Source organism: Chrysoperla carnea, chromosome 2, assembly GCF_905475395.1.
Source record: "Chrysoperla carnea chromosome 2, inChrCarn1.1, whole genome shotgun sequence".
Taxonomy (NCBI): Eukaryota; Metazoa; Arthropoda; class Insecta; order Neuroptera; family Chrysopidae; genus Chrysoperla; species Chrysoperla carnea.
Genome location: NC_058338.1, coordinates 52,895,204 through 52,908,424, shown reverse-complemented (window position 1 = coordinate 52,908,424; position 13,221 = coordinate 52,895,204). Strand labels below are relative to the sequence as shown.

At 29.2% G+C, this 13,221-nt stretch overlaps 2 protein-coding genes across 3 annotated transcripts; one reads left to right on the top strand and one right to left on the bottom strand.

Annotated features, from left to right (window-relative positions):
* Positions 1-537: 537 nt before the first annotated feature.
* On the bottom strand, positions 538-7,619 carry LOC123294317 (cysteine--tRNA ligase, cytoplasmic). Its single transcript, XM_044875465.1, has 10 exons — positions 7,484-7,619; positions 7,242-7,427; positions 6,918-7,184; positions 6,116-6,332; positions 4,786-5,232; positions 3,189-3,422; positions 2,943-3,087; positions 2,556-2,761; positions 2,330-2,492; positions 538-1,728 (listed from the first exon to the last, which is right to left on the bottom strand). Exons 2-10 carry the CDS (start codon positions 7,418-7,420, stop codon positions 1,391-1,393), a joined length of 2,196 nt encoding a protein of 731 aa, XP_044731400.1. The 5' UTR covers positions 7,421-7,427; positions 7,484-7,619; the 3' UTR covers positions 538-1,390.
* Positions 7,620-8,588: 969 nt separating this feature from the next.
* Positions 8,589-11,449, top strand: LOC123291818 (eukaryotic translation initiation factor 3 subunit M). 2 transcript variants are annotated; one of them, XM_044872239.1, is made up of 6 exons: positions 8,589-8,767; positions 8,845-9,024; positions 9,091-9,185; positions 9,442-9,639; positions 10,735-10,752; positions 10,814-11,449. In XM_044872239.1, exons 1-6 carry the CDS (start codon positions 8,723-8,725, stop codon positions 11,424-11,426), a joined length of 1,149 nt encoding a protein of 382 aa, XP_044728174.1. In that variant the 5' UTR covers positions 8,589-8,722; the 3' UTR covers positions 11,427-11,449. The 2 variants fall into 2 exon arrangements, with proteins under 2 accessions (XP_044728174.1, XP_044728173.1); XM_044872238.1 differs by lacking the exon at positions 10,735-10,752 and having other exon boundaries at positions 8,591-8,767; positions 9,442-9,660.
* The last annotated feature ends 1,772 nt before the right edge of the window (positions 11,450-13,221 follow it).

Sequence of the window (13,221 nt, the reverse complement as noted above, 5' to 3'; positions counted from 1 at the left end):
TAAATTTTTTTTCTATGGCAGGGATAGATAATTTTTTAACCAAACGCTTCAAAAACATGAATGTCTTAAATAATAAATAGTACGTGCTCGCTAAACAACATTAATTTATTTTCCAATCCTTGCCATACAATAAAATAATTGACTCCGTTAAACCATTTCCCTGTGATGACTACTTAGGTTGGCTACATATGAAAAACTTTTTTATCATAAGTTTAACGAAAAAAAAAATTATTATTTATAAAAATCTCTGATTTTGAAAATATTAATATTCAGCTATTCACTTTTGACATCGAATGTACAGAATGTTCGATAGAAATGTTCATGGTCGTTTAAAAATGTAGACCATTTTGAATAGATAAAAAGGAAACGATTCAAGACGAAGAATCACTCCCGAGATATGCAGGAGTTTGAACAAATTTATAAAATAATGTATGGAACGCGAAGGTGGATACATCAACAATAAAAATTGTAACGTAATCTATGAAAAATAAATGTTTTGTAAATTATTTTGTTATAAATGTTTCAAATTAGCAAATAAACATTTTAAGTACGATAACGACGTAGTACATCGCACGATTAGTGCGATTAATTTAAAAGTGAAATGGTCAAAAATTTCCCATCGTTGACAATTCATTCCTAAATAGTTATCTTCAGTTCGTTTTTGCCTCAACGTATACACCTTCGTGTTCCATACATGTAATTGTTCTTTTACAAAATTGTTTAAATACACTCCTACATACTTCGAGAGTGATATCTTGAACCCTTTCCCTTATTATCTGTTCAAAATGGTCTACATTTCTAAACGACCATTAACATTTCTATCGAACTTTCTCAATTAGTTGCCACCCTGTACATTCGATGCCAAAAATTAATAGCTTAATGTTAATATTTTTAAAAGTAGAGACTTTTATAAATAATAACTTTTTTTCCTAAAGCTTATAATAAAAAAGTTTTCCATTTGTAGCCAACTTCGGTCGGGTATTTATTAATAAAGATTTTATCACTGATGGATGGTTAGCGGGCTAATGATATATTAAATAATGTAAGCAAATTTTTGTCATTAATGTTCTGCTGCATTTTGAAATGAAAGCTTAACAAACGCGTTTAAAATTATTAAAATTTTCTTAATTATATATAATGTCGCAGCCAAAATCGATATTAATCAATACCCATTTTAACTACACAAAAGTTCAGTTATGTTGAATTTGAATTATGTTAGTCAACGATGAAATCACATCAGGGAGTTGGCACCCGCGCCCCCTAACCCTGTTATGTAGTAAAGAAGTTAAAAATTTAGATAATAGATAAATGGCGATGTAGTGACCATATAAGAAAACTTCAAGAAACGCGTATCTTTTCAATTTATACACTGTTCATTTCACACGTCAATTTAATTTGAATTTAACGTTGCTAAATATTCATTGTATTTCTTTTCTTGTGCAGTTTGTAATTTTTGTAATTTTTTTATTAAACCTTTACTTAATTCTTTACCCTCTTGATCATGCGTGGGTAAACCATTCGCATCAAATTTCGAATACTTATCAGTTTCGTGTTTAAACATTTCAGTTGGTGGTATTTTACGTTGAGCTTCTTTTGCCTGTTGTATTGCTAATTGTTCAGCTTTTTTACGTTCTTTTTCGGCTGCTTTTTCCATCTCCAATTTTTTCTTTAATTCACGTTCACGTAATAATGTTTCTCGATCAACAATTTTAACTAAACTGGATTCACCTACAAAAATTAAAATAAATATACACTAATCAAGTTACCTGACATTAAAATTTATTTAAGGTAACCTTCTACTCTAGGGATTTTTAATAATTTTTTTTCATATAGTGGTGATAAAATATCTTAAAAATGTTCTCCTGAAATAACTACGTTTTTAAATTGCGCATTCGCGCATTATCGTAACTTGAGAACATATAAATAATATATAAATCTAAAAAAATGTCTCGTATTTTTAATTAAATATAAAATAACAATTGAGCGAAAATTTTAAGAAAACTTTTTTTTCAACAATTTTTTGACCAAACAAAATTATTTAATTCTCAATAATCTTTGTGTGCCATTTTGACTTGATGGGGGCCCATAAAATGGTGGCAATTTTTTTAAATGGTCTATGTCATTACTATTTTAACATAGTAACCCACATAAAGAAACACAAAATTTATTTTCTATAATCAAGACTTGCATTTGACAAAGGCTTTATTTCTGCTTTTTTCAATTTAGTTATTTCCTAAAGCTCTCATAGTTTTTCTTTAAAAAGGTTCAAAAGATTATATATTTTTCAAACGCCCCGAGTAGAATATTACATGAACCAAATATTTTTTACCTTCTTTATCTTCTAAACGGACGCCAACATTAGGTAATATATCATCTCTTAATTTATCACATTCTTTAAGAATATCCAAAGCTTTAATGTCTCTTGCATGTGTTCGAATTTTATCTCGGAATTCAGATAAAATTGTTAAATATGGAAGAATCACGCATTCAATCTGAAATTATTATGTATATACATTAAAATCAAAGCCTAATGATTTAACACTTATATTACTCACATTTTCACCAACTTTATTTTTCGATACTGGGAAACCAAGTTCAGTTTTAATTTCCACAGCTCCAAATATTTGTAAAATGTATGTAATATACTCGGCTACATCATGCAATAAAGTAAAGGCTGGTGGTTTTCGTTCACGTAAATATATATTTGTAGTCGTAACTAATTCACGTATTACGTCTAGCGCCGTTCGAGTATCAATGTTATCTAAAAATTGAAATAAATTTTAGCTTCAATAAGGAAAGATCCGACTCATGCTACTGGGAAATTTAGGAGTGATTTTTTCTTTATCAGAAAAAAGTCCGATAAAAAATAGAGAACAACTTAATTTTTAATTAATTAACTGTATTTGACAATTGAATTAATTTAAAATAAATTTTTTACTTACCACATAACGCTTCATTAACATTATCCTTTGCTTCTATTAACTTTCCTAATAAATCCAATTCTGGTTTCCCCCATTTTGTAAACATATTCAATGTTGTTTCCCCGCACATGGATCGAGTTAGACATTTAATATTCAAGAAAAATTCCTAAAAAATAATTATTGATTTACCAAAAATACCAATGTTATTTGCATTATCAAATAATACAGTTTTTAAGCATCATCATGTAAGAAAGTTTTTCAACTTACATTTAAAGTACGTTCATATTGTACAGCCATATCCATAATATTATCACTATAATCTAAAGTATCTTTCCATGAATGTAATAAAAATGCTAGTCGCAATTGGCGATTTGTATGTTTTTTTAAGGCCTCTTGTATTGTAACAAAGTTTTTTAATGATTTGGACATTTTACAACCAGCTATTGTTAAATGACCCGAATGTAGGAAATATTTCACCCAATCTGAACGACCAAAATATGCCTGTCGAAAATAAATTTTTAATAAGATAGAAACAATACACTGTTTAAAAAAACAATTGGCTGGTTTTCTAGTAAAATTATTTCAGCTTGTATTGTCGTTTTGAGGCATGTACTCTCTCCCCCTTACATTTTAAATACCTGTATTCTTAAGGCCGTGCCTGTGATACAAAAACTATTAGACTCCATACTTTCAGTAATTTTGAGTGGAACTAAATTTACAATGAAAATTTTGAAATTCTTTGTGCTATGAGCTGAATACGTAACTCCGAATCGAAGAGTTTGTTTTACTCAACGTCTTCAGAAAGTGTAACAATACATTGGCAGAAAATTGATAAAGATCAGAACCAATTCCTTCACTGTAAAGACAATTTTGAATTTGCTTGAGAACTCTTCACATGTAGACAATAGTGACAGTTTATCAGAAGTCGTAGCTATTACACAATATTTCAATGAGTGGATATGAATTAAAACCTTACAGAAAAGTTGATAAGACCATTCCTCAAAAACTAAAGGCTGTTATCTTCGAGCTACAAGCTAATCACATCAACTGTTCGTGTGCGTGACGCATGCAATTTCATTTAGTTATCAACTTACGGAATCGATTTTTAACTGTCTTGGAAGATTTTTTAAGTAGCACAAGTTCTTTTGTTTTCTGAAATTTTTATCTAATTTTAGGATTTCTTTAAATTTTTGATTTTATTCTTGGTTTTGTCATCGTCTATTATCAAATTTTAAAAGTTTCCATCCTAAAATTTCAAAAATAGAATGAAAATCAAAAAAACCTAATATATGCTCATTTTTAGGAGGAATGAAAGTAAAGTATTTTTATGTCACGAAAAAAGCAAATTTTCCCCCTAAATGTTAATTTTAAGGCTTAATGCAGCTAAAAAATGTAGGAATAGTATAAGAAATTTTTCAAACAAAGGTGATTTTTTTTCGTCAAAGAATAAGAATTTTTAACCAAAAGTATCGCTTTAAATATTTGCTTTAACCCTATCATTACTTAAAATTCTTTTTTAACCATACAATTAGGTAAAATCAGGTGCCGAAAATTGAAGTCTAAGAAAAAAACATTTTCAAACAACAATTGCATCTTTTGTATCAAAGACTAAGAGTAAACGTTTGTCTTTTGCTTCATCATAAAGATATTCCCGTATATAAAAACTATAAAATATATTTTCATTACCCCTAAAAACGAACGGATGCGTGTTTTTGCGTTTTTTGATTTTCCATTCCGTTTTTAAAATTTTAAGGCTGAAACATTAAAACAATTACCTCCTGTATAATTGAAAATTCAGTGTAAAATACGTCATTTTTTTACGCAGTCGAGTAGTGTAATAAAATTTAGGTTAGAATAATCTTACCTCACTTTGAGCAATTTCATTATCATGATGCGGAAATTTTAAATCAACTCCACCAGTATGAATATCCAAAGAATCTCCACATATTTCTGAAGCCATAGCCGAACATTCAATATGCCAGCCAGGTCTACCTAAGCTCCATGGAGATTCCCATGACGGTTCTCCAGCTTTACTACATTTCCACAAGGCAAAATCATTTGCGGATTTTTTTTCATTAGTTTGGCCACAACTTAAATCACCTTCCCCATCTAGAAGAGACGATGTATCTCCATAAGCTTCGGGTACTAATTTCGCGTAGTGGTGTTTATCACTTTTGTCAAATGCAGCTACATCAAAGTAAACAGACCCATTTGCTACGTAACCAAAGCCGTTTTCGATAATTTTTTGAATAAATGCAATAATTTCGGGGATATATTCACTAACACGCGTTAAAACATTAGGTCGTAATATCTAAATTTAAAGAAATTATATTAGAAATTAGGGTGTATCACTTTAAATTTACAACCGCCAATATTTTTTAAGAGCGGTCATCAATCAAAAAATGTTGTTTAGACTATAAATTCTTCAGGGTCTACTATAAACATAATTGATGGCGGAAGAACACTTTTAATTATTGCATATAAAATGTTAATGTGGAAGTGCGATATAAGAGAATAGGGGAAAATTGTAATTGTTCGCAGAAAAAAAATGAAAATTTGTTAGTATTAAGTTCTTTTCTGACGTATTTATTACAATTAATCCATCCCCGAGGCCAAAATGTGGTTGTCGAGCTGGTAACTAACGAATTATGTCAAAATTAAGAGTTTTTAGATCGTACTCCAACCCACTTTGGATTTTTTAGTCTTAAAGTATTATCTGATGTATTTTTTTAACCAAAACTAAGCGATCCAAAAAGCATTAAAAATTTACCGTTAAGACCCAGGACCAGAACATGCATACGAGACTATATTTAGCTTTAGCTTCTACTGGATTACAAGTAGAAAAACCACTTCTTTCAATAATTGGAGAATGAAGCATTATTCGCATCCCAATGAGTAGGAAAACTTGGTAATTTCTCTGGTAATGGTATCAAATATTTCAGGAAAATTTATAGCCAACTATAAAATTTTTATTTAAAAATACGAATCTACTGCTTTTTATCAAATCTAACGCTTTTGAAGGTGGGCGAAATGACCTGGCAATACTGTTTGTACAGGAGCATCTTTATAATTTGAAGTGTTTCTGTTTCTTATAAATTTCGAATCCACTTCTAACTTTTAAATGACTCTGAAGGTCATCACATATTGAAATATTGGCGGTAGTCGATTAAAATAAAGCCAGAGAAAAAACTTACATTTAATGCATCCATATCTTTATGAAATTCCTGTTCCCAATGCCTAGGTAATCCAACAAATATTGAATTATCTTTAACAGTGGAGCCATTTTTAAAATCCAACCACTCAGAAAATGGATCTTTCGCTTCATTTAAAAATTTATTTTTCGCATCATTTATGAACTCATTATCATTTTTCTTAACTGCTGTCTGTAATTCGTCAATACAATTTGATAACCTAAAAAGGTAATTAAAATATTAAAGAATCGGTCGTGAAAATTACAATCGTTAATTATATAAAAATTTTATCCGAAGAATTTTCCGCTACAAATACTTAACCTAACTAAGCTTGAGACCAACTTCTCTCAAGAATAATTGTACCGGGCTAGACAAGAAAAATTAGATTAACTCGAATCAAATTACTCGCACGTAATTATTATAGAAGACTGAAAATATATCGGCCTTCTGTTTTCATTAACTGACTCAATTTAATTCAGAAACGCGAGACCAATGAATTAAAGAAATTATTTTATGGCTATGGTCTACTATGTAAACAATATAATGATACAAACAAAACGCGATTTTAGAGGAACATTCTTAAGTAAGTTACTTAATCGCTTCAATATATCTTCGAAAATTTGAAATTTTTAAGGATTTTCTACATTTTCAAGTAGAATTTCATTTCAGTCGAAGCTTAGTTTTATTTAAGATCGATAAAAGAAAATTTTGCCTGTATCTTAATCAAACAGCAAGAATGTCTATGCAAAATATAACGCCTATTTAATGTATTGGGATCTCAAGTTGTAATAAGATTTGTACATACCTAGATAGCATATTTTCTAACATAATTTTCTTATCAGCATCTGTATTCACTTTAATAATCGATGAATAATGTGATAAAACTTCTTGGGCATCACTTAAAACTTGCTCTAACGAATGCGATTTTTCTAAATAATTATTAAATAAATACTGCTGACGGGCTCTTTTAATAATTTTATCATCAATATCAGTGATATTCATCACGTAAAGTACATCGTATTTGAAATATTGACTTAAAACCCTTCGTAAAATATCAAACGAGATATAAGACCTAAAACGAGAAATAAATTTAAAACATTTGAAAATTTTAGGAAATATTGAAAATTACCTTGCATGCCCCATATGAGAAATATCATAGACTGTGGGCCCACAACTGTACCATGTAATTTGTCGACCATTCTTCGGAATAAATACTTCTTTCTGTCTTGTTAAACTATTGTATAATTTAAGTACCGGTTGTTTAGATGGGGACGGGGGAATCCACTTAGGCTGACTTCGTTTTGACATATTTTTTCTAAAAGTTAAATCATATTTATAACCTGTATTTAAAAGTTTTGATTGAAAACTTACCAATAATTATGCAAATTTGCCTAATAAGTAATATAAAAGTAATTAAAATGTTATCATTAATTCATTAATTTCGTATGTGGCACTTAAAGACACGTCAATTCATATTAAAATTAAAGGTTAGAGTAGACATGTGCAAATAATGTGTAACAAATGACAGAATGACATCATTAAAAGGTTGCGGCGTTCTTCACACTCTTAAATAATTCCGAAAGAACTCCTTAACATGCGAATGGCTGCGTGTTTGGGAAATATTTTACTCGTCATCCTTTTCGAATAAACCGTGAGAACATTTTGAAACTTTGTTCGGTGTCAGGACAATTAAAGAACCCAATTTCAAAAAATTTTCAATCAAATTTTGCGTTATTAAAAAGGAAAGTGAAACTTGAAGTAGAAGAAATGAAAAATATGGAATTTGTCGGTAATTTTATTTAAATAGTAAATTTTACTATTACCAAAGTTGTAGATATTAATAAAATTTACGATAATTTATCAATAAAAGCGCTACATAAATTACCATGAAATTGTTGGTCTGGGTTAACGGCTGATTTTACTGATTGGTGTAATTTCAGCTGATATCGTTCATATTATTATCGAAGGTACTACTTTTATAGTTCATTACTAAATTTTCGTAAAATTATGTTAAATTACTAAGCTTCCTTTTAGAAATTGAATTCTATATGAGCCGTGCTACCCGATACAATTTGACGTTTGATCGAATTTATCTATTGAGAATAAAATAAGAGATAAAGCCAAATTCAGATAAATTTAGTTACAAGAGTTTCGGAAGCTTACACTTTAGAAATCTGGAATTAAATTTATTCAATGTAAAAAAGTAGATTCCATTTGAGAATAGGTTCCTAACTTTTGAGCACTTAATCGGTCTAATAAAAATTTGCTGTTATCGGTCTATATATGATATACGTCTATGGTATTTCCAAAAATATTAACTTTCATTTACCTAGAATTTAGAATTTACCTTTTTATGAATAAAGATCATTTCTTTCCGATTAGTCAGAATCTACTGCTCTATTGATTTTATAATTTTTTTCCCCACACAATTAAAACAGATTTTCCAAGTTTTAAAAACTTTCTTGACCGGTAAAAATTATGAACTCACCCCATGTACATTGAGGTGTTGCTGGATTAAAAAGCACTCCTTTATAAGAAAGTTTTAATTACAAAAAACTGCCGTATTGTCATATTCTTTGCTAAAATTTTCTAAAATTAAAAAGTTCCAACATGCAAGGCCCTCCGGTGTTTATGGACTTGGCCCTCGAAGACCAGGTATTAATTATTTTGTGTTCAAAATATTGGAAAATTTGTAGGTTAAATTTCATTAAAAAAATATGTTACTGTTTTAGGTTCAAGAATTGCGTGTATATTTGAAAGAATTGGGTGCTGAAATCACAGAAGAAAAATCACCGAAAGGTATTGAAGATGATCTCCATAAAATTATTGGAGTGTGTGATGCGTGTTTCAAAGAAGGTTCCGAACAAGAAGTCGAAAAAGTTTTAAATGATATTGTTTCCATTATGGTTGTTGTAAGTACTTCATCGTTTTTAATATCGTAATCGTTTACTTAGTATTTACTCTATTTCATATTTTAGATTCCATTAGAACGCGCAGAAAATATAATTCTTGCATTTTGTGAGAAATTAACAAAAGCTCCAGGTACCAGATTGGGAATGGTTACCCTAAGAGCGTGAGTTTAAATACACCATACTTTCAAAACTTCATTTCATTGAGAAAATTTTAACGATATGGAATTGCATTTTAAGTATAAACTTTTGTAATTGTGTATTACTTAATAAAGGCGTCATAGTTATGAAGATTTCCGTTGGAATCGATTTCGATCATTTACATGTCGTTATGATGCTCCGACTAAATTCCGTCCCGTTAAAATTCTTTTCATGAAGGCCTTAATATTAATAAGATGATAATCGAAAATTGTTTTATAGATTATGGCTGTTATACCAATCATTAGATGATAAATCGCCAATGCGGTATCATGTGTATTATCATTTGGTTCAAGTGGCGAAACAAACCGATCAAGTTCGAGCTGTATTCAAGGATGTAGATAATTTAAAACAACAATTTGCTACATGTCCTCCATCAATTGAACAAATGCAAAAATTATATCGATTATTGCATGAGGTGCTTTTAGCTAGCGGACAAAGGTAAGTTTTTACATAAAGTAAATATAAAATTGTTTTTAAAACTATTTGCTTGCACAATGATTATAATCGGACTATTCGGAAGTTTTGTACTTAATTAAGCAAACTACCAGTATAAATATTAACTTATCTGAAAAGTTTGTAGTTTTAATTGCCGGTAAAAATTTAAATTTCAATGCTAAAAAGTTACGTTTAAACTTCATATTATGATGAATCTGTTTCATTTGTTGAATAAATACGTGATGCTTATAATTTACGTAATTAAACTGTCTCAAAATGAATGTTCAAACAATGTGCCAAAGTCTTTTAACTGAAACTAAGTTACTTAAAATAAAAATTTATATTTTAGTAGAAGAAAAATGAGATTTGCAAAAAAAAAGTAATAGTACCACTGCATATTTTTGTATAAATGTTGTGTAGTATTCCTTCCTAATGAGCAAATTAAAAGTCACTAAAAATGGCCAATAATTTAGGAAATAGTGTCCGAAAATAGATTTGTTTCATAACTGCTTAACCATTGAAAATAAAGAAAATAGTTTTTATTAAAAATTGCAGGTGGTCATAGTGTTGAATGGTGCTCCCGCACCATATGACGTTTTAAGAAGTCTAATTTTTTTTAATTACATAAAAAAAAGCTTCTTTTTTAGCTGCTTTAGTAACAATTAATGCTTGAGCAACAGGAAATATTTCATTATATTTATTTTTCAACGTACTTTTAAACGTTAATAGTATATTGTGTGGCAAGGGATGAAATAAAATTATTTTCAAACGAAGGTAAAGTTGTCTGCTCGAGCAAAACGAGGGTTATCATCATACGAATCAAGTCAACACACTATATTTTTCGTATAACATAGGAATAGCAGAAAATAGAATTATATTATGCAAATAATGTGACGTATTAGTCATTTTGCGGGACGGTTGGTCGGTTTATGTATAATCATCAGGAAGGTCCTCAAAAGTTTTTTTTATTTTCCAAAGAATTTCCGGCAATAAAAATAAATTTTTACAAAACAATACATAATGACTTGATAAAGTTTCTAAAATAAAAGTTTTTGCTGCTATTTACGGTGACCACAGATCAAAAGATAACAAATAGCCAAATTCTTTAACCCGCTAGTTTCGCCTTAATTACAAAATTTCATTACCTTTTTTACAGTGAACAAGCTGCAAAAGTAATGTACGAATTATTAGGTACATACACTGCTGAGAATGCATCACATGCTCGTGAAGACGCTATTAGATGTATTGCATCTGCTCTAGCTGATCCTCAAACATTTTTGCTGGACCCTTTGCTCTCATTGAAACCTGTACGATTTTTAGAAGGTGAACTCATTCACGATTTGTTATCAGTATTCGTATCGGAAAAACTTCCAGCATACATTTCTTTCTATGAAAAACATAAGGTGTTTGTGACATCACAAGGTTTGAATCATGAACAAAACTTAAAGAAAATGCGCTTATTAACATTCATGCAATTGGCTGAAACACAATCTGAAATGAGTTTTGATTTGATACAAGAAGAATTACAAATTACTGAGAATGAAGTGGAAGCATTCATTATCGATGTATTAAAAACAAAATTAGTGCGTGCACGTATGGATCAAGCAGCACGTAAAGTATTCATTTCAAGCACAATGCATCGTACATTTGGGCGTGCGCAATGGCAGCAATTACGTGATTTGTTATATTTATGGAAACAAAATTTATCTGGTATACAAACTGGTATGAAAAAAGTATCAAAAGCTCAACTGGAATTAATCAAACATTAAATTTTGTAATTATTTTATAAATAAATTTCATACCTTAATAAAACATTATCTTCGAATTACATCTAGATACTTTTTGAATCCTCTCAGAAAAGTGACGTTATTAAAAAATTATGAAAATTACGTTAAAATTTTAATGGTTTTGAATTGTTTTAAATCGCTTTTCTTAATCTGGATATTGCGATAGTTTGATTGCAAAGACTATGGAGGAAATTTCATAAATATTTTTACTTCACTTTTGAATACTTTCTGATTTTAAAACAAGTTCCAAATGTTTCCACCATAAATATAATAAATTATAGATACAACCTTCCTATTGGTGAATTAAACTGAATCCCATCACCGTTGATCCCTCATTCGGTGAAATTACAAGTCAAAGACAACCAACATTTGTTTTAAACTTAATACGTAACTTTTACTACTAATTTTGAAAATTTTTGCTTTTGCTAAGGGTGTTATTGTAAAAATTCTTTAAAAACAATGTAGGAAAATTTTTACCCAAGAAAAACTTCCCAGAAATTTATAAAAAATTTGTATGGACGAAAAAGTCACTTTACATTTTTGTCTTACATTAAGGTACACTGTTTGTAATTTAAAAATTTTCTCTACTTTTATTGTGAGAATCTCAATGTTAAAAAGTATTTTCCACAAGAATATTTCGATTAAAAGTTGTTTAATTTTTAAAGAGGAATAATTTTCTAATTTAAGACTGTCCTCTAACTGTTACCTTAAGGGCACTCTCAAAGTCGCAATTTACATAAATCCATTAGCTTTACAGCTTTTACATGAAATTTTTCTAAAGCCATTAATTTCTAAGTTTGGCTATTGTTCTGGGATTTTTCTCCCTTTATTCTATATAACGAGGAAAGTGAGCATTGAGACTGCAGTCCAACTTCCGAGCGTACAACCTCGTCAAAAATTGAAAGTGGATAGTTTGGATCGAAAGAATGGATTGAGTGAAAAAGAGTGTCATTGTATGTAGAATCGTCAATAATATAGGACAAAGTTTTATTTGTTTATAGTTTTGTAGGGGTTTCCCATATCATTTTTTCATTATTTTGATAATTATTTTCTAGGAAAATTTTAATCGTCCGGCGATGCATATATGTAACGGCTAGTTATACCATATAAACTTAATATAATTAATAAAGATATATAAATAAACATTCATTATCAATTACTTAGAATAACTCTTTATAAACTAATATAATTAATAAAGATATATAAATAAACATTCATTATCAATTACTTAGAATAACTATTAATTATTTAGTCCAAATAAAAAAGGGGATTAGGATTGTTTAAGCTAAATATACTTTTTATACCCGGCTGTATAAATGAAATATATATAAAGGTATATTCAATGAAGTCCCAAGTTTATGGTACAGATGTTCATAAAATGACCTAATTATTCCATTTCCGTTTGTCCGTCTTCACACTATAACTCAAAAGTGAAAAGAGATATGTAGCTGAAATATTTTATAGCGAGCTCAGGACGTAAAAAGTGTTTGAGTTTACAAATAGGCAGCATAGGTCATTTGAGTCTTGGGTCCGTAAGACTAATCTTGAAAACTTTAAATATAAAAGTTATTCCTCAAAAAAATAAACAACTTTTGTTAAAAGCATATTTGTTTATAAATATCATTGTTTTTCCGTGAGGGAGCAAACTTTGGTGCAAAGTACAAAGATGGATTGAAAAATTTTTAGGTAGCTTTGACTTTAAAGTTTTGTAAAAGATTTTCGAAAAAGAATAGTTTTTTTTTTAGAATATACCACTTCAAAATTTTTTTGAAAACTA